The sequence below is a fragment of the Trichechus manatus genome, unplaced genomic scaffold (genome assembly GCF_000243295.1).
Source record: "Trichechus manatus latirostris isolate Lorelei unplaced genomic scaffold, TriManLat1.0 scaffold00026, whole genome shotgun sequence".
Lineage (NCBI taxonomy): Eukaryota > Metazoa > Chordata > Mammalia > Sirenia > Trichechidae > Trichechus > Trichechus manatus.
Window position 1 is genome coordinate 20509343 of NW_004443962.1, and position 22644 is coordinate 20531986.

Genomic DNA, 22644 nt, shown 5'->3' on the forward strand with positions numbered 1-22644 from the left:
TTTCATCCATGTTATGCGATGGTTCACTGATTCATTATTGTTCTTTCTCGTTGCATAGTACTCCATTGTGTGTATGTACCATAGTTTGTTTATCTTATATATTTTTAAAAAATTTTAATATTTTGTTAGTTTTATGAAGCTGTTTTTAATTTTACAAAAATATTCACCTTTTTTTAGAACAGATAAACTTTATTTTTTATTGTTATTTATTTTTTAAAATTTTATTGTGCTTTAGATGAAAGTTTACAGCTCAAGTTAATTTCTCATTAAAAAATTCATGCACATATTGTTTTGTGACATTGGTTGCAATCTTCACAATGTGACAACACACTGCCCCTTTCCATCCTGGGTTCCCTGTGTCCATTTGTCCAGTTCTTGTCCCTTCCAACCTCCTCACCTTCTACCTTCTTGCTGTAGGACAGAAGTTGTCCATTTGGTCTTATATATTTGATTGAACTAAGAAGTATGTTCCTCACGTGTGTTATTTTTTGTTTTATAGGCCTGTCTAATCTTTGTCTGGAAAGGGAGCTTCAGGAATGGTTTCAGTTCTGCGTTAGCAGAGCATCTGGGGGCACAGTCTTGGAGGTTCCTCCAGTCTCTGTCAGATCAGTAAGTCTTGTCTTTTTTTGTGAATTTGAATTCTGTTCTACATTTTTCTCCCGTTCTGTCTGGGACTGTCTACTGTGATCCCTGTCAGAGTGGTCAGTTGGTGGTGGTAGCCGGGTGCCATCTATTTCTTCTGGGCTCGGGCTGGTGGAGTCTTTGGTTCATAAAGTCCTTTAGCCCTTTGGGCTAATATTTTCCTTGTGTCTTTGGTTTTCTTCATTCTCCTTTGCTCTGGATGGGATGGGATCAATAGACGTGTCTTAGATGGCTGCTCGCAAGCTTTTAAGACCCTGGACACTACACACCAAAGTGGGATGTAGAACATTTTCTTTATGAACTATGTTATGCAGATTGACCTAGCTGTCCCCTGAGACTATGGTCCCCAGGCCTCAGCCCTAGCTACTTGGTCCCTCAAAGTATTTGGATGTAGCTAGGAAACGTCTATGCTTTTGCTTTGGTCCAGTTGTGCTGACTTCTCCTATACTGTGTGTTGCCCTTCCCTTCACCGAAGTTGACACTTGTCTACTATCTTGTTAGTGATTTCCCTCCCTCCTCTCCTCCCCTTGTAACCATCAAAGAAAGTTTTTTCTGTGTATAAACCATTTCTTGAGTTCTTATAATAGTGGTCTCATACAATATTTGTCCTTTCGTGACTAACTTATTTCACTTAGCATAATGCCCTCCAGATTCATCCATGTTGTGAGGTGTTTTGTGGATTCATCATTTTCATCATTGCATAGTACTCCATTGTGTGTATATACCATAATTTGTTTATCCATTTATCTGTTGATGGGCATTTAGATTGTTTCCATCTTTTTGCTATTGTTAATAGTGCTGTAATGAACATGGGTGTGCATATGTCTATTCGTGTGATGGCTCTTATTTCTCTAGGGTATATTCCTAGGAGTGGGATTGCTGGATCATATAGTATTTCTACTTCTAGCTTTTTAAGGAACCGCCATATCGTTTTCCAAAGTGTTGTACCATTTTACATTTCCACCAGCAATGTATAAGAGTTCTAATCTCCCCACAACCTCTCCAACATATGTTATTTTCTGTTTTTTGGATTAGTGCCAGTATTGTTGGGGTGAGACGGTATCTGATTGTGGTTTTTATTTGTATTTCTCTAATGGCTAATGATCATGAGCATTTCCTCATGTGTCTGTTAGCCACCTGAATGTCTTCTTTGGTGAAGTGTCTGTTCATATTCTTTGCCCGTTTTTTAATTGTATTATTTGTCTTTTTGTTGTTGAGGTGTTGCAATATCTTGTAGATTTTAGAGATTAGACCCTGTCTTAGTCATCTAGTGCTGCTATAATAGAAATACCACAAGTGGATGGCTTTAACAAAGAGAAGTTTATTCTCTCACAGTCCAATAGGCTACAAGTCCAAATTCAGGGCATCAGCTCCAGGGGAATGCTTTCTCTGTGGGCTCTGGAGGAAGGTCCGTGTCATCAATCTTCCCTTGGTCTGGGAGCTTCTCTGCCCAGGAACCTCAGGTCCAAAGGACGTGCTCTGCTCCTGGCACTGCTTTCTTGGTGGTATGAGGTTCAATTCTCTCTTTTATATCTCAAAAGATACTGGCTTAAGACACTATCTAATCTTGTAGACCTCATCAATATAACTGCCACTAATCCATCTTATGACATCATAGTGATAGAATATACAACACACAGGGAAATCACATCAGATTACAAAATGGTAGACAATCGTATAATATTGGGAATCATGACCTAGCCAAGTTGACAGATAATTTTGGGGGACACAATTCAATCCATGACAGACCCTTATCGGATATGTCGTAGCCAAATTTTTCCCCCGGTCTGTAGGTTCTCTTTTTACTCTTTTGGTGAAGTCTTTTGATGAGCATAAGTGTGTAATTTTTTAGGAGCTCCCAGACATTTAGTTTCTCTTCTGGTATTTGTGCATTGTTAATTATGGTTTGTATCCTATTTATGTCATGTAGTAGGGCCCCTAGCATTTTCCTTATTTTTTCTTCCATGATCTTTATCATTTTAGATTTTATAGTTAGGTCTTTGATCCATTTTGAGTTAGTTTTTGTGTATGGTGTGAGGTATGGATCTTGTTTCATTTTTTTTACAGATAGACATCCAGTTATGCCAGCACCATTTGTTAAAGAAACTATCTTTTCTCCATTTAACAGACTTTGGCCCTTTGTCATATATCAACCGCTTATAGATGGGTGGATTTACATCTGGGTTCTCAATTCTGTTCCATTTTTCTGTGTCTGTGTTTGTACCCGCACCAAGCTGTTTTGACTACTGTGGCTGTATAATAGGTTCTAAATCAGGTAGTGTGAGGCCCACCTTACTTTGTTCTTCTTCTTTAGTAATGCTTTACTTATCTGGGCCTCTTCCCTTTCCATATAAAGTTGGTGATTTTGTTTCTTCATCTCATTAAAGAATGCTGTTGGAATTTGAATCGGGATTGCAGTGTGTCTGTATATCACTTTAGGTAGAACTGACATTTTCACAATGTTGAGTCTTCCTATCCATGAGCATAGTATGTTTTTCCACTTAGGTAGGGCTCTCTTGCAGTAGTGTTTTGTAGTTTTCTTTGTATAGGTCCTTTATGTCCCTAGTTAGATTTATTCCTAAGTACTTTATCTTCTTGGGGGCTATTGCAAATGGTATTGATTTGGTGATTTTCTTTTTGAAGTTCTGTTTGTTGGCATATAGGAATCCAACTGACATTTGCATGTTAATGTTGTATCCTGCTACTTTGCTGAAATCTTCTATTAGTTCCAGTAGTTTTCTTGTGGCTTCTTTGGGGTTTTCAATGTATAAGATCCATATCATCTGTGAATAGGGATAGTTCTACCTCTTCCTTACCAGTTTGGATACCTTTATTTCTTTTTCATGCCTTATTGCTCTAGCTAATACTTCCTGCACAATGTTGAATAAGAGTGGTGATAAAAGGCATCCTTGTCTGGTTCCTGTTCTTAAAGGGAATGCTTTCAGTCTCTCTCTCTGTTTAGAATGATGTTGGCTGTTGGCTTTGTATAAAAGCCCTTTGTTATGTTGAGGAATTTCTCTTCTATTTCTATTTTGCTGAGAGTTTTTATCATGAATGGGTCTTGTACTTTGTCAAATGGCTTTTCTGTGTTGATTGATAAGATCATGTTGTTCTTTTGTTTTATTTATGTGGTGGATTATGTTGATTGATCTTCTAATGTTGAACTGTCCCTGCATACCTGGTATGAATCCCACTTGGTCATGATGTATTATTTTTTTGATGCACTGTTGAATTCTACTGGCTAGAATTTTGTTGAGAATTTTTTCATCTATGTTCATGAGGGATATTGGTCTGTAGTTTTCTTTTTTTGTGGTGTCTTTGCCTGGCTTTGGTATCAGGGTTATGCTGGCTTCATAGAATGAGTTCAGAAGCATTCTTTCCCTTTTTTATGCACTGAAATAGCTTGAGTAGTATTGCTGTTAGCTCTTCCCTGAAAGTTTGGTAGATTTCTCCAGTGAAGCTGTCTGGGCCAGGGCTTTTTTTCTGTTGGGATTTTTTTTTTTTTTTTTTTTTTACTTCTTCAATCTCTTGTTCTGTTATGGGTTTGTTTTTATCTCTGTTTGTGTTAGTTTAGGTAGGTAGTGTGTTTCTAGAAATTTGTCCATTTCCTCTAGGTTTTCAAATTTGTTGGAGTACAATTTATCATAATATTCTGTTATGATCCTTTTTCTTTCAGTTGGATCTGTTGTGATATCATCTGTTTCATTTCTTATTCCAGTTATTTGCTTCCTGTACTTTTTTTCTAGTTTGGCCAATGAACGAAGGAAGGTACAACTTTGTTGATCTTTTCAAAGAACCAACTTTTGGTCTTGTTGATTCTTTTGTTTTTCAGTTCTCTGTTTCATTTATTTCTGGTCTAATCTTTATTACTTCCTTTCTTCTGGTGACTGAGGGCTTCTTTTGCTGCTCTGTTTCTATTTGTTCAAGCTGTAGGGTTAACGTTTTGATTTTGGCCCTTTCTTCTTTTTTGATGTGTGTGTTGGGTGGAGTGTTCTGTATATGTCCATGAGGTTTAGTTGGTTGATGGTGGCACTTAGATTTTCTGCATCTTTACTGAGTTTCTTTCTAGATGTTCTGTCCTTCACCAAAAGTGGTGTGTTGAAGTCTCCTACTATTATTGTGGAATTGTCTATTTCTCTTTTCAATGTGGATAGAGTTTGTTTTATGTATTTTGGAGCCCTGTCATTGGGTGTTAAGAGCTACAGCTGCTAACCAAAAAGGGTGGCACTTCAAATTCACCAGCCACTCCTTGGAAACTCTATGGGGCAGTTCTACTCTGTCCTATAGATAGAGTTGCCTTGAGTTGGAATTGACATGATGACAACAGGTTTGGTTTGGTCATTGGGTGCATATATATTTATTATGGTTATGTCCTCCTGGTGTATTGATCGTTTAATCATTATATAGTGTCATTCCTTATCCTTTATGGAGGATTTTGCTATTTTACCAGAGATTAATAGCATCATTCCTGCTCTTTTTTGGTTATTGTTTGCTTGATATATCTTTGTCCATCCTTTGAGTTTTAGTTTGCTTATGTCTTTGTGTCTAAGATATGTCTCTTATAGACAGCATATAGATGGATCATGTTTTTTTTATTCTTTCTGCCACTGTCTGTCTGTATACTGGTACATTTAGACCATTTACATTCAGTGTAATTATTGACAGGTATGAGTTTACTGCAGTCATTTTGATGTATTTTTTTTTTTGTGTGTGTGTGTGTGTGTGTGTGTGTGGTGTTGATGCTTTCTTTGTTCTGCTTAATTTTCTGAGCTGAGTTCTTTCTGTTTATGTATTTTATTTTCATCTCTTTCATTATTGCTAGATTTTGTGTTTGCTGAGTCTTTATGCTTTTCTTCTTTTTTATTTTGATGAGTAGGTTTGTTAGCTTCCTTTGTAGTTACTTGAAATTTATCTTTATTTTTCTAAGGTTAAACCAGTCTTTTATTTCTTGATATCACCTTGACTTCCTCTCCATATGGAAGTTCTGTGACTACACCATTTATCCCCTCTTTTTTGTTTCAACTTAGTTGTCATTTACATATTGACAGTTCTGGTTCCCTATTTTCAGTCTTTTAGCTTTGTTTTGTTTTTGTGAATTCCCTATCTGGGTTGGTATCTGGTTGATCTGTCCTGTGTCCTAGCCTTGGATTGTTGTCTGATGTTGTTGGCTCTCTAACCAGAGGACTCCCTTTAATATTTCTTGTAATTTCGGTCTGGTTTTTACAAATTCCCTTACTTCTTGTTTATCTGGAAATGACCTAATTTTGTCTTTGCATTTGAGAGATAAATTTGCAATCATATTTGAGAGACAATTTTGCTGGATATGTAATTCTTGGCTGGCAATTTTTTTCCTTCAAGGCTTTGCTTATATCATCCCATTGCCTTCTTGCTTGCATGGTTTCTGCTGAATAATGAGAGCTTAGCCTTATTGGTTCTTCTTTGTAGGTAACTTTTCATTTATCCCTAGCTGCTCTCAGGATTCTTTCTTTGGATTTGGTGAATTTGATTATGATATGTCTTAGTGACTTCCTTCTGGGATCTATCCTGTAAGAGGTTCACTGAGCTTCATGGATAGGTATCTTCTCATCTCTCATGATATTAGGTATGTTTTCTGCCAGTAAATCTTCAACAATTCTCTCTGTGTTTTTTGTTACCCTCCCCCCTCCCCCATTCTGGTACTCTGATCACTTGTAGGTTTTTCCTTTTAATAGTATACCACATAATTCTTTGGCTTTCTTCATTTTTTTCATATTGTTTCTGATTTTTCCTCAAACAAACTTGTGTCAAGGCATTTATCTTCAATCTCACTAATTCTGACTCCCATTGTCTCAATTCCGCTCCTATGACCTTCTATTGAGTTGTCTAATTCTGAAATTTTATTGTTAATCTTTTGGATTTCTAGTTGCTGTTTCTATACGGTTTCTATTAGTCTCTTTATTCTGTCATTTTGTTCTTTTATTGTTTTTATGAATTCTTCTATTGCTTTGTCTGTTCTTCTATTGCTTTGTGTGTTCCTTGATTTGGTCAGTGTTTTACATGATCTCCTTCTTGATCTCTTGCAGAGCTCTGTATATTAGTCTTTTGAATTCTTTATTAGGTAGTTCCATTGCCTTATCTTCCTCTGGAAGGTTTCTGGTTCTTTATTTTGGTCACTTGCTGAGGCCATCTTGTCTTGCCTTTTTATGTGATTTGATATTGACTGTTGTCTCCAAGGTATCAATAAGTTATTACATTTATTTATTTTATTTTTGTTTACTGCATCCTGTATTTTTGTTTTATTTTATATTGAGATGTCCAGGTAGGCTGGGCGTGTGTGCTACTTTTGTTGTTGGCATCACTGAAGCTCTCACCTCCTGTCTCCAGGTTGGTCAGAGCAGCTACTAGGTGTGTGAGCCTGGGAGTCTGTTCACTGTTCTTGCACAAGTGCTGAAGATGTAGGCAAATATTTTTGGTGAGGTGATGAATCTGTCCTGCTGTTCACCTGGCTGAGGGTGCAGGGGGTGTTCTCCCTGGTTGTTGTGTTGGGTGTTTTGTGTGTGCTCTGCCACTTAGCAGTTGGTAAGGACACAGGTGTCCAAGTTGTCATCACCAACTGTGTGGTTCAGAGACTCTCACCTACAGTCCAGGGCAGGCAAGGCTGTGTGGGGGTGTTTGGAGCAGGCACAGGTCTCTGGTTGCAGTAGGGGGCAATAAGGGGGGCAAGGCAGGGGGCTGTTGGCTACCCCTGGGTTCCTGGATGGAAGACATGCCCCTGTCCCTTTGAGTGCATAGTCGGGGGAGTAGTGCAGCTGGTTCTTGTGTGCCTGGTGCCGTTGGCAGAGGGCCTGGGAAGCACCACTGATTCTCAGGCCCCTGTCTTGGATGGCTAGATGGACTGGGTAGTACCGCTGGCCCTCAGGCCCCTGGTGTGGGTGGGTGAGACCCTTTCTTAAGGGGTAAGGTGGTGTCAAATGTCACAAATCTACAGTTCCTACTTGGCTGATGCAGGTGAAAGTGGGCTTCAGGTGGATGCCCTGCCCGTTTAGTCCTAATAAGGGAGTGCCACACTGAATTGGGCCACATGGCCCTGGTGCCAGTAATCAGCGGAGGTGAAGGGTGCTGCAAGTCCGTGGACCCCTTATGCCAGTGGCTGGGCAAAGGAGCAGGTGCCTCTGGACCCAGCTGTGAGATCCTGGCTTGGGGGCATGGTGTTGTTGAATGCCTGGGACTGATGTTGGAGCAGGGATGGGGATGGATGAGGAGAAGGGAGTGCTCCTTGCCTTGGAGCTCTGGTGGGGGGAGGGGTTATGACGCAAGCAGTGGCTTGGGAGCTTGCACTTTACTAAGCAGGTCTCGACAGAAACTTTTTTTTTTTCCCCAAGTGCTGCTCCGGTTTGGTTCTGGAGGTGCACGCAGATTCGCTCTGCTTGGCTACACCAGACAGGGTGGGTTTCAGCCTGGGATGGTGCTGCTTGCCTCAACCTGTGTGCACTGTGCCGATTCAGGTAGCAGGACGCTGGCGATCCCGCGATCTGTAGTTTCCACTGTTTTGGGATCATCTCTTCCACCTGCTGCTCAGTCAGATTCTTCAGCTTTGTCTTTGATGATTAGGGTTCCTAGAGTGTCATATATATCCGATTCACTTGTTTTTTTCAGGTCTTTGTTGTAAGAGGGATGACAAAAAGCATCCAACTATTCTGCTATCTTGGCCTTACCTCAAAAATATTTACCCTTAATGAGATGGCACAGGCTAAATTAGACACTGGAATTCTTTGTTTTGGTCTGGAACTTTATGTACTCTACTCATTATCCCATGATGATCAGAAGCTCAGACTGGTAATAACAGATGCAGATGATGGATATTATAGCTGAATAAGTGCAAGTTAATAATTTCAGATTGGTTGACAAAATAAGAAATCCCAGGTCCATTTGTGATAAAACAATTGGGAACTAGATTGAAAGGTCAGTCAAAGATTAAGTAATGGAAAAATCCACTTGGAACTCAAATGGGAAATTAATTCTTGAACTGATTCCAAGCTATACCTTTCTCTGTAAGTCATAGCAAAGATCTTTTCACTGCAGTATGGAAGCTGGGATTCTGCAGTTGGGTAGCACTTACTGTCTGGTAGGTGATGACCAGCTGGATCACAGGCAGTGCATAAAACACAGCGATAGTGATGATGTTCCTGTGCCGGGCAGAAAGAATAGAAATAGTTGTTTCCAAATTGACAATGGAATCTTTCCTCAATTTCTTAAGACTGCTTCCACCCTACAACTCCATAGTTAATCTGCAAAGTAATTAGGGACTGATTATGCAGTTCCTACTTCTCCAGTCTTTTTCCCTTCTCTTGCATTTGGCCATTTGGTACACAATTCCTTGCCTAGAGAGTCCCTTGATGGTGCCAGATGGTTAATGCACTTGGCTACTAACTGAAAGGTTGGAGGTTAGAGTCCACCCTGGTGATCTACTCCCAAAAAATCAACCATGGAAAACGCTATGGAGCACAGTTCTACTCTGACACACATGAGGTCGACTCAGTGGCAACCCTTCCTAGAGGCGAGGTAAGGAAGTAAAGAAAACCCCCCCCGACTACTATTAGTTTGATAGCAGAGGAGAACACTGAAAATATTAATTGAGATGATGTATTTAAAGGTTAATGATTAGAACCCAATTGTCTTAGTTATCTAGTGCTGCTATAATAGAAATACCACAAGTGGGTGGCTTTAACAAACAAATCTAGTTTCTCACAGTTTAGGAGGCTAGAAGTTCTAATTTAGAGCACCGGCTCTAGGGGAAGGCTTTCTCTCTCTGTTGGCTCTGGGTGAAGGTCCTTGTCTCTTTTCAGCTTCTGTTTCTTGGTTCCTTCCTTGGAGATCTCATCTGGTGTGGCATCTATCTTACCCCAACTCTGCTTGCTTCTCTATGCCTAATCTGCTCTTTTTGTGTCTCAAAGGTGATTGGCTTAAAACACACTCTACACTGATATGGCTTCTTAACATAACAAAGAAAACCTATTCCTAAATGGGATTATAACCACAAATATAAGGATTAGGATTTACAACACATATTTTTTGAGGACACAATTCAACCGATAACACCAGCAAATATTAGTTATTTTCCTTCCTCTTCATACAATTATATGTAAAACAAGGTAAATAATACCTACTTCTGGTTTAACCAAATTACTAAGGAGGGCCTATCTCTTTCAGATGTCATTAGATTAAAGTGATCAGAGTGCAAGTAATGGGTGATCACATGAAGACATAAAGGAACTATGGTTCTCTTAGGTACCTCTGAGTTCCAAAATTAAGGTCTCCCTAATGAAATTCCATGTAGCCCCCATTGTCTCTTGTTTTCCTCTAATATCTGTCTCCTTTAACAGCATCCTTTAAGAGAATAGAAAGGGAGGAGCTGTCACAAGAAAATACCACTCAGCCTGAGGCTTTCTGTGGGGAGATAAGAGTCCTTGGGGAAGGCTTCATTCATGTGTATGACCATTGAAGGTCTATCTATCATTGCCTGGTGGTAACATCTTCTCTCAGAGTAGTTTTCAGCTACCCCAAAATGCTCCAGCCACCTAATCCCTGAAATCACTTGGGACTCCCAGAGAGCAAGGCCTGGGTGATGAGAAGAGGGAGTGGCCCCAGCCTATCATGTCTCACAGAAGGTAGTGATCATGTAATATCTTTGGATATTAATGTTAATTATTACATTATCGTTCTGGGAGAAGATTTAGTGTGCTCCTATGATGGTTCATTTTATGTGTCAACTTGGCTGGGCTATGATTCCCAGTTGTTGTTGTTGTTAGGTGTCCTCGAGTCGGTTCCGTCTCATAGCGACCCTATAGACTACAGAATGAAACATTGCCCAGTCCTGTGCCATGCTCACAATCATTGTTATGCTTGAGCCCATTGTTGCAGCCCTGTGTCAACTGACCTCGTTGAGGGTCTTCCTCTGTTTCACTGATCCTCTACTTTACCAAGCATGATGTCCTTCTCCAGGGAATGATCCCTCCTGACAACATGTCTACAGTATGCAAGATGTAGTCTCGCCATCCTTGCTTCTAAGGAGCATTGTGGTTGTACTTCTTCCAAGACAGATTAGTTCGTTCTTTTAGCAGTCCATGGTACATTCAATATTCTTCACCTACACCACAATTCAAAGACATAAGTTCTTCTTCTGTCTTCCTTAATCATTCTCCAGCTTTCGCATGTGTATGATGCAATTGAAAACGCTATGGCTTGGGTCAGGTGCACCTTAGTCTTCAAGGTGACGTCTTTGCTTTTCAACACTTTAAAGAGGTCTTTTGCGGCAGATTTGCCCAATGCAATGCATCTTTTTCACTTCTTGACTGCTTCTTCGATGGGTGTTGATTGTGGATCCAAGTAAAATGAACTCCTTGACAACTTCAATCTTTTCTGTATTTATCATGATGTTGCTTATTGGTCCAGTTGAGAGGATTTTTGTTTTCTTTATGTTGAGGTGTAATCCATACTGAAGGCTGTAGTCTTTGATCTTCATCAGTAAGTGCTTCAAGTCCTCTTCACTTCAGCAAGCAAGGTTGTGTTATCTGCATATCACATGTTGTTAATGAGTCTTCTTCCAATCCTGATGCCCCGTTCTTCTTCATATAGTCCAGCTTCTCAGATTATTTGCTCAGCATACAGATTGAGTAAGTATGATGAAAGGATACAACCCTGATGCACCCCTTTCCTGACTTTAAACCATGCAGTATCCCCTTGTTCTGTCCGAACAACTGCCTCTTGATCTGTGTACAGATTCCTCATGAGCACAATTAAGTATTCTGGAATTCCCATTCTTCACAACGTTATACATAATTGGTTATGATCCACACAGTCGAAAGCCTTTGCATAGTCAATAAAACACAGGTAAACATGATTCCCAGTAGTTTGGCCAAATGCTTGACTAGTTGCTGTTTCACAATGTGATGTAATGTAATCACCTTCAATAATGCAATGTAATGTAATGTAATCAATAAATCAGTTGAAAGGGGGGTTTCCTTAGGTGTAGTCTGCCTCCAGACTATAAATAGATATTTTGGCAGAACTTTCTCTCTCTCTCCCTTCTGCACTCTTGCAATTGCCTGATCTACAGATCTTGGAGTGCAAGTCTGCAGAAGTCTCCACTCGCTGCCTGACCTACAGATTTTGGACTTCCCAGCCCTCACAATCACATGAGCCAATCCCTTTATACAAATCTCCCTCTCTATATACACATATCTCACTGGTTCTGTTTTTCTAGAGAACTCTGACTAAGACAGCTCCCTGAATGGACGTGATTCTACTAACATTCTTATTTTTACTTTGCATTTATTTAATTTAGGGCTGGTTGTTTTTTAGTTTGTTTTTGTTTTTCCTATGGAATGTGGCATGGATCCCTATATTTATGTCTCATTAAACACTGAAATCATGTGACATAGTGGTTAGGGTTTTACAAAGAAAACTAATTCTTTATCTTTGTATCTTTCAATTTTACTTAAGAGAATCATGGCCTTACCGGTCATTTACTCACCAAAAATAAATTTTGTATTTCTTGCTGACAATTCTCCGGTCCTTCCTGGACAGATCTGACAGGTAGAGGAACATCTGAGATGCCAAATAGAAAAAGAATGTAAAACCACACTTGGCTTTTCTTGCATAGAACACAAAGGAGAGCATTACAAATTTTAACTTATTTCCACACTAGAGATTAAAATTATTCAACAAGACTTTTCTTTTTAATTTATTCTTTTATTTGGGATACTCCAATAAAAATTCTAGTATTTTCCTTGTAATACTAAGGACTGGCTGATATGGAAGAGCTATTGGGTGTTTCAAATGTTTCTTACACCTCAGAATTGATTTCCAAGTTTTCAGAGCTGTCCACCATGTTGTTTTTGAGTTATGTAGAGTTGAAACTGTGCATTTCACCTTTGTATCCCTTACCGGATACAATACAATATAATAAATATATACAAGAAAGAACTGAGCTTTACTTCTAAAGGATGATAATGTATAGAAGTAGGGAGCTTTGTCAGATAAAACCCATTGCTGTTGAGTCGATTCCGACTCATAGTGACCCTATAGGACAGAGAAGAACTGCCCCATAGGGTTTCCAGGGCTGTAATCTTTAAGGAAGCAGAGTGCCACATCTTTTTCTCACAGAGCAGCTGGTGGGTTTGAACCACTGAACTTTTCAGTTAGAAGACAAGAGCTTAATCACTGGGCCACCATGGCTCCTTCTTTGTCAGATACGTCCTTCAGGGATGTCACTAGGGTTGGTGTCACCCAGGGCAGTAACTCATGGTGCCCCACCCCTCCACAGGCCTCCTCTTGTGCCAGACAACACAGAATCCTTAGTAATGTTTTTTGTACTAATGTTACTCATAAATCATAATTACCATATATCATTCCTTCTTTTCCTTTAACTACTATTTTGTTCTCAAAAAAGTTATTGATATATGTCCAGAGATAATTACCACAATACTGTAGCTAAAACACCAGAAAATTTGGCAATATCAATGACTATAAAAACATTGGCAGAAATGAAAACAACAGCAAGTGCTTGTTGCTCGTGCAGATGAAACCACGTGATTCAATGGGTTATTGTAATTGGGTAATAATGACAGTTCTGACTGGCGTGCATTAGAAGGTTCAAAAAGTAAACTAGCATAGAGTTTTAGCCTTGTAGGTATAGTGATACATGTAAGCTGGGCTTAGAAAAATGTTTTTGTTGTTATAACTACAGGGATATTTTTATGGACAGTCACTTTGGTATCACTCCCTCTGACAGCGTCACCTCGTGTGGTCCGCACCCCCCTAGTGATGCCATTGACATCCTTCAGATGAATCTTTTCTTCCATCTGGTTGGATTACTTTACTCATCATTGTCCACAGTCAGCCACTTCAGACCCTATAGTGTTTTAATGTTCTGATCTCACTTTCTTTATCTTTCCAATCTGCACAAACAAGTGCTAATTAATAGAGTACGGCTTTTAGTCTGAATCCCTGGGTAGTGCAAACAGTTAACACACTGGGCTGTTAACCAAAAGATTGTAGGTTCAAGTCCACTCAAGATGCCTCAGAAGAAAGGCCTGGAGATCTACCTCCAAAAAAAAAAAACCAGACATTGAAAACCCAATGGAGCACGGTTCTACTCTGACATATATATATGGGGTTGCCATGAGTTGGAATCAACTCCACAGCAACTAGTGGTGGTTTTTTTTTTAATGTTTTATCTACACCTTCTGGGAAATTTGACTTCCTCTAAAGAGTAAAAAAAAAACAAAAAACAAAAAGAAACTGAGGCATTGCTTAAGTTGTAGCTATTGCCAAACTTTCTGACCTCTCAAAGAATATGGCCAAGCAGCGTACCTTGGTGCGGATGATGTTTTTATCACTCTCAATATCTGGCATGGTGTCGAAATCACTCTCCTCCACGGAGCTGTCAGTGTCTGACTGGCATGGCTGTCCACCGTCTGAAGAGGACACCTGCCTGCCAGGACTGGAGCTTGACTCATCTGAAACAGAGAGCGCGCATCTGCCTTCAGAAGCCAAGAGACCCCATGGAGTCCACTCCTCTGCAATAAGCACAGTGCTGACTCATTTCTGAAAACACTGTGGACGTCAAAACCAACTCTTACCCAGAACGCATGTTTTTTCTCTCAATTCCTCCTCAGTGTACCTTTAATTTTCCTCTCCTCTTATTTTTATATTTAACTTATCTACCTATTACGTATTAGAATATAGTGGCATCTGCTCTGTTAACTTTTTGTATGCAAAAGTCATATTGTGCTTATATTTTATGTTTCATATTTTTAAATATGAATATAAATATATAAACATACTCATGCAATAGTCATGTATAGCATCCACCACATATATGTGTAAGCACATATATCCAGCAGCTATGCATTTCTCACAGATAAAGTATTTGTACAAAGAAATCCCCTGCATGCCATATCTATGATTATATACTGAAAACAACATTCTCAGGAAGAAGAATCCTTGTGTTTCTGTGAATGTTTCCCAGAGCAGCTGGGACTTTGTGCAGCTTGATGAGCATATGAGCAGAGGCTACATTCTGTTTTATTTCTTCTGTTCAGATGGTTAAAAAATCCTGTTCCTACAGAGCCAGAAATAGGTAGCCTGCACTAAGCCCACATGCTTCTCAAAGTTACAGAAAAACAGGGTTCCCAGTCTCTCTACACTGACATTTTAAGAAGCACCATTTATAGGCCCATAAGCATCATGGTAGGGGAAGGCAGCTCAACACACTCGTCCCCTAACGAGACAGGATTAGGGATTCTTTTCCTCTCAGGCCACCTAATGAGCACTGGGGGTTGCCATGTGAATGACTGGGTGGCAGTGAGTAGGTTCAGTTATGAAGTTAGCCAAAATGAAGGATTGTTAGGCTACAGCATGTTCACCTGCAGCATGGCCTTAGTCTTCTGATCGCCCTTACTCCACTGAAACCTGAGAATGAAACAGGTGGTCAATAAGCTCTCTGACATCAGACTTTGACACATCTTCCATGCCCTAAACTAAAGCTAGGTATGAAGAAGCCTCCATTGCGGCCTGTGTAGTTGATGGGTGCCATTGTGGGGCATCTAGCTCAAGTATAGTTAGCAGCCCCCAAACACCGGAACAATAGAATACAGAAAGTTAGAATTGGAAGGAACCGCCCAAATTATCCAATCAACTCATAAATAAAAGTGATCTCATGTGATGACAGCCTTGCCCACAGTCACAGTTGTTACGGGCTGGAGGGCTCTTTGTATCCTATGTCCTGGAGAATTAGGAAATAATCCCATGAATGGGCTTATAATAAGAAATACCTATTGCTCCATAGTTGCTCCCTTCAGGTGTGGTGGCAGCAATAGGATGTGACATCGCCATATTTCCAGAGCCTGTTAAAAAAAGCAAAGAGGCAAACACTTTATGCTCAGTTGCTAAAACAAAACCACACAAAATTAAGTAGTCTGAGTCATCAGGCCACAATATTTTAAATTTAGTTTTATTTTATCTCTAATGCAAGAGTCAATCAACAAAGTATAACCTACACGCCAAATCCAGCTTGCTGGTTCCATTTGTATGTCCCTCAAACTAAAAATGTTTTTACATCTTTAAATAATTGAAAAAAAAGTCAAAAGAATAATATTTCTTGACAGGTGGAAATCATATGAAATTCAAATTTCACATCCATATATAAAGTTTTATCGGAAAACAGCGATGCTCATTTGGTTATGCTGATGGCTGCTTCTTCTCTACAACGGCAGAGTTGAGTAGTTGCAAGAGACTGTATAGCCCGCAAAGCTTAAAATATTTACTCTCTGGCCTTTTATAGAAAAAAAAAAAAATCCAGTTCCTGCCTCCTTACAGCATTACAGATTCACAAGACTGAAGGACCCTGGGTCCCTGTGACAAAAGCCATCCCAGAGTAGAAACACCACAAATAAACGTCTATTAAGCCACTCTGATTTGAAGGTTTATTTGTATAGAGGGTACCCTAACTATAGGCAGAAAGTCCAGGTTGGAAGAAAGCTACTGCACTAACTGGAATAAAAAATGATGACAACATGAACTAAGGGTGTGGAGGAAGGGGGACTATTTGGTGGAATATTTAGAAAGTAAGATAGGAGTATCTGTTGCAAACCGGTTGTTGGCAGTAAGAGAAAAAAATGACTCTAGGGTAATGCTCCTTGAACTTTTCTCCTTCTTTTTTTTTTAGGCTTTAAAATTTATTATCATTATTATTATTTTATTGTGTTTTCGGTGAAAGTTTACACAGCAGATTAGGTTGCCATTAAACAGTTTCTACTCAAATTGTTCAGTGACATTGTTTACATTCATCACAATGCATGAACATTCTCATTATTTCTGTTCTGGTTGTTGGGGTCCAGTAATCTTGTTTCCCTGCCCACATACCATCACATCTTTTTTTTTTTAAAAAGTAATTGTTGACTGTTTGGTCTACATAGATGATTTTTTAAAGGAGTACAGTATTCACACGTGATATTCTTTATTTTGTGAACCAGTCTGATATTTAGCTAAAAGGTGACCTCAGGGGCTAGTTTTAGTTCAAGGTTTAAAGGGTATCTCAGGGCAATAGTCTCAAGGAGTCCTCCAGTTTCAACCAGTCCAGTAAGTCTGGATTTTTTAAGAATTAGAGTTCTGTTCGGCATTTTTCTCACATTCTATCAGGATGCATCTATTGTGGCCATGATCAGAACAGTCGATAGTGGTAGCCAGGCACCATCTAGTTCTTCTGGTCTCAGGACAAACGAAGCTGTGGTTCGTCTAGACTACTAGTCCTGTAGACTAGTTTCTTCTTTGAGTCTTTGGTTTCCTTCCTTCTTTTTTTGTTCCAGATGAGAAGAAACCAATAGCTTTATCTTAGATGGCCACTCACAAGCTTTTAAGGCCCCAGACTCTACTCTCCAAACTAGGATGCAGGACATGAACTGTATACAGGAAGCCCCCAGATTACAAACAAATTCCATTCCTAAATCTGTCTTTAAGTTGAATTTGTATGTAAGTCAAAACAGTCAGGTACAGTTTGTATTTAACATCAGTTAGTCAAATGTTTGTCTTACTATATAGTATATAGTGTACCTTTCTATGCATAAAAAACATTAAAGAAACACTTCCAGATACACTAAAATATCTTTAACATAATAATACAGTGATAATAATAATAACGTTTTGATGTGTGTCACAAAGTAGCATCCATTTGTTATTATGAACCATTGCATGTACCTCAAATTTTTAATAATAGGCTTTATAGAAACAAATGCAGAGCTGGGAGTGCTCCCTCCTCTATGCCAAGAAATTTGGAAGTCAGCTACGTGGCCAACTGACTGGAAGAGATCCATATTTATGCCTATTCCCATGAAACATGATCCAACCGAATGCGGAAATTATCAAATATCATTAATATCACACGCAAGTAAAATTTTGCTGAAAATCATTCAAAAGTGGCAGCAGCAGTATATCAACAGGGAACTGCCAGAAATTCAAGCCGGATTCATAAGAGGACGTGGAATGAGGAATACCATTGCAGATGTCAGATGGATCCTCTCTGAAAGCAGAGAATACCAGAAAGATGTTTACCTGTGTTTTATTGACTACGCTAAGGCTTTCGACTGTGTGGATCATAACAAATTATGGATAACATTGCAAAGAATGGGAATTCCAGAACACCTAATTGTGCTCATGAGGAACCTGTACATATATCAAGAGGCAGTCATTCGAACAGAACAAGGGGATACTGCATGGTTTAAAGTCAGGAAAGCAGTGCGTCAGGGTTGTATCCTCTCATCATACTTAATATGTATACTGAGAAAATAATCCAAGAAGCTGGACTACATGAAGAAGAATGGGGCATCAGGATTGGAGGAAGATTCATTAACAACCTGCGTTATGTAGATGACACAACCGTGTTTGCAGAAAGTGAAGAAGACTTGAAGCACTTATCGATGAAGATCAAAAACGACAGCCTTCAGTATGGATTACACCTTAACATAAAGAAAACAAAAATCCTCACAACTGGACCAATAAGCAATATCATGATAAATGCAGAAAAGACTGAAGTTGTCAAGGAGTTCATTTTACTTGGATCCACAATCAACACCCATGGAAGAAGCAGTCAAGAAATGAAAAGATGCATTGCATTGGGCAAATCTGCTGCAAAAGACCTCTTTAAAGTGTTGAAAAGCAAAGATCTCACCTTGAAGACTAAGGTGCACCTGACCCAAGCCATGGTATTTTCAATCATCTCATATGCATGTGAAGGAAAACCGAAGAAGGATTGATGCCTTGGAAGGCAGTGTTGGTGAAGAATATTGAATATATCATGGACTGCCAAAAGAATGAACAGATCTGTCTTGGAAGAAATACAACCACAATGATCCTTAGAAGCAAGGATGGCGAGACTATGTCTCATGTATTTTGCACATGTTATCAGAAGGGATTAGTCCCTGAAGAAGGACATCATGCTTGGTAAAGTAGAGGGTCAGCAAAAAGGAGGAAGACCTTCAACAAGATGGACTGACACAATGGCTGCAACAATGGGCTCAAGCATGACAGCAATTGTGAGGATGGTGCAGGACTGGACAGTGTTTCATTCTGTTGTCCACAGGGTTGCTATGAGCCAGCACCAACTCGATGGCACTTAACAACAACAACTAATGGGCTTTTCTGAATTTGGTTCGTAACTACGGGTTGTTTGTAAGTCAGACATTCATAACCTGGGACTGCCCGTATTAATTAACTATATGCCAATTGAACTAGTTGTCCCATGAGACTAAGGTCCTAAGCCTTCAAATTCAGAAAACCAATCCTGTGAGATGTTTGGTTATGTCGAACAAGTATTCGTAACTGTGCCTGTAACTACTCAAACTTTCCTAATGAAATACTCCCTAATAGCAGGGAGCATGAACTCTGAATGGCTGGGGGTGTGATCTGAAGCCATCCCATCACAAGCAAAGAGGAAAAAAATCTCCAAGCCTTCTCATTGGTTACTAGGCAAGATGCTATCCTATTGAGTATATCCATTTCCAAATACTAGGCAGAACTGAACAAAGGGCACACAATAAGCAGATATGTGGGCAGTTTCTCTGACTCTGACTTAAACTAGTTGCCGTGGAGTGAACTCTGACTCATGGTGACCCCATGTGTGTCAGAGTACAACTGTGCTCCACAGGGTTTTCAATGGATAGTTTTTTGGAGGTATATCTTGAGGTCTTTCTTCCAAGGAGCCTGTTTTAGGCTGGGTTCTCTAGAGAAGCAAAACCAGTGAAGTGTGTGTGTGTGTGTGTGTGTGTGTGTGTGTATGTGTGTGTATAAAGAGAGAGAGAGGTTTATCTCAAGGAAATGGCTCATGTGGTTGTAGAGGCTGGAAAGTCCCAAGTCCATGGGTCAGGCATCAGGCTGGAGGCTTCTCCTGACTCATGTAGCTGCAGGGGCTGATGAACCCAAGATTGGCAGGAAAGATGGCAGGTCACTGGCTCATAGACTGTGGAGGCTGATGAATCTCAAGATAGGCAGGCAATACAGCAGACCACTGCCTTAAGTTGCAAGAACCAGAGGTCAGATGATGATGAGCCAGATGCAGGATCCTGAGCAAGCAAGCAAACTTTGCCGGAATGTTCATATATATATTGGATGGAGGCCAGACCCCCTAGAAAACTCCCCCTACAACTGATTGGCTGATCACATCAGATCACATCATGGAGGATGACTACATCATTACATAACTGCCAAACTACATCATTACATAACTGCCAAACCACTGAGAATCATGGCTCAGCCAAGCTGACACAACCTTAACCATCACAGTCCACCCCTTGTCAACTTGGCACCTGTACCCATCTCCTTAAACTATACACAATCTCTAAATAAGGACAATTACAAAGTCATACTTGCATCTAACATGATACAACTAACGTGTACAACCGAAAATGCACTAGCCCCATTTACATCTCATATTTTATAAGTGAAGAAAACAAAAATATTTGATGCACACATAGAGGAGGAAATACTCATAACAATTAAAATCCTCTTTTCTACATGGTCATAACTGGTATTTGGAACTACCTTCTTCCACCACCCATTCCATATTCCCTTTACTCTCAGCAAGCACCTCAGATGGTTGTTCTTCTTTGCCTGGTAGGATGACCCAAAGCTTCATTCCTGAAGGGGATGGGCCATTAGTAGTCATGACAGAATTGGGTTGCTGTAGTTTCCATTGACTTTAATCACAGGGCATGGTAGTACTAAGAGACGTCCTAAGGGATATACTGCATTCCAGACATTCTCTTCTTTACCTCTATGTGCAACACCAATCAGATATCCCCTTGGTAGTCAGGATAAATTACACCAGCATATATGGTAACTCCCTTCTTTGCCTGTTGATCCAGAGGCATAAGGATCCCAAAGTGGCCAGTGGGAGCATTCCTTCCTTTGGAACTAAGACCTCTAGATCTGCAGAGCATAGGGTCTTGAGGACAGGAAGTAAATATTTTGCAAGTGGATCACTAGGGGTAATAGTGAGTGGTGACACTCCCATCTCCACCCCTTGATTCCTGAACCCGTGAATCTTGGCTATGGGAGAAACAGCACCATATATTGGATGCTGGTTTAGAGCATATACAGCCTTCTGGAGAACATTGCCCCAACCCTGCAAAGTGTTGCCACCTAGCTGGTACCATAATTGTGTCTTTAGAAGGTCATTCCATTGTACTATCAAGCCAGCTGCTTCAGGATGATGGGAAACATGGTAAGGCCAGTGAATTCCATGAGCATAGGACCTTTGCCATACTTCATTTGCTGTGAAGTGTGTCTCTTAATCTGAGGCAATGCTGTGTGGGATACCACGATGGTGGATAAGGCATTCTGTGAGTCCATGGATGGTAGTTTTGGCAGAGGCACTGCATGCAGGGAAGGCAAATCCATATATAGAGTAAGTGTCTATCCTAGTAAGAACAAAACACTGCCCTTTCCATGATGGAAGTCATCTAATGTAATCAACCTGCCACAGGTTGCTGGCTGATCACCTCAAGGAATGGCACCATATCGGGGACTCAGTGTTGATCTCTGCTTCTGGTAGATAGAGCATTCTGCAGTGGCTGTAGCCAAGCTGGCCTTGGTGAGTGGAAGTCCCTGTTGCTAAGCCTATGCGTAACCTCTATCCCTGCCAACACGGCCATTTTGTTCATAAGCTCATTGGGTAATGAGGGGAGTGGCTGGGGAAAGAGGATGACTGGTTTCCACAGAATGACTCATTCTTTCCACTTGATTGTTAAAATCCTCCTTTGTTGAGGTCACCCTTTGGTGAGCATTCACGTGAGTTACAAATATCTTCTCTTCTTTGACCCATTCAGAGAGGTTTATCCACATACCTCTTCCCCATACCTTCTTGTCTCCAATTTTCCAATCATGTTCCTTCCAAGTCCTCGACCATTCAGCCAAACCATTGGCCACAGCCCATGAATCAGTAGACAATCGCACATCTGGCCATTTCTCCTCCTAAGCAAAGTGAACAACTACGTGCACTGCTTGAAGTTCTGCCCCTTGGTAGAATTTCACTTCACCACTATCTTTTAGGAAGGTCCCAGAAAGGGACTGCGGTGCTGCCACTGTCCACTTTTGAGTGATGCCTTCATATTGTGCAGAACCATCTGTAACCCAGGCATGACTTTTCTCTTCCTTATGATCATAAGCAACTGACCAACTGATCATAAGCAACTCTCCATGAGGCCGTAAGTGCAGACTGGGAGAGGGCAGGTAATGTGACAGGAGTGGGGACCATGGGCCTTTTAGCCACTTCCTCATGCAACTTACTTGTGCCTTCGGGTTTTGCTTGAGCCCAATCTCTTATATACCAATTCCATTTAATGATGTAGTGCTGCTGTGCACATCCAACTTTACGACTCTGTGGATCAGACAACATCCAGCTTATGATAGGGAGCTCAGGCCACACTGTGACTTGGTAGTCCATGGTTAAGTCTTCAGTGTCTACTAAGGCCCAGTAACAAACTAAATGCTGTTTCTTGAAAGGAGAGTAGTTATCTGCAGAGGATGGCGGGGCTTTGCTCCAAAATCCTAAGGGTCTGTGCTGTTATTCACCAATAGGGACCTGCTAAAGACTCCAAACAGCATCTCTATCTGCCACTGACACTTCAAGCACCTTTGGATCAGCCAGATCATATGGCCCAAGTGGCAGAGAGGCTTGCACGGCAGGCTGAACCCGTTGCAGAGCCATCTCTTGTTCTGGGCCCCACTCAAAACTAGTACCTTTTCAAGTCACTTGATAAATAGGTTGGAGTAACACACCCAAATGAGGGATATGTTGCCTCCAAAATCCAAAGAGGCCCACCAGGTGTTGTGCCTCCTTTTTAGTTGTAGGAGGGGCCAGATTTAACAACTTATCCTTCCCTTTAGACGAAATATCTCCACATGCCCTATACCGCTGGACCCCTAGAAATTTCACTGTGGTGGAAGATGCCTCAATTTTTGTCAGAT

At 40.4% G+C, this 22644-nt stretch overlaps 1 protein-coding gene across 1 annotated transcript in view; it reads right to left on the reverse strand.

Annotated features, from left to right (window-relative positions):
- The window catches only part of SIDT1 (SID1 transmembrane family member 1), an 83791-nt gene that overhangs the window by 22701 nt on the left and 38446 nt on the right, over positions 1 to 22644 (reverse strand). The window contains 4 exon segments of the mRNA XM_023728870.1: positions 8741 to 8807; positions 12155 to 12228; positions 13996 to 14141; positions 15459 to 15530. Of these exon segments, the coding sequence (XP_023584638.1) occupies positions 8741 to 8807; positions 12155 to 12228; positions 13996 to 14141; positions 15459 to 15530 (359 nt within the window).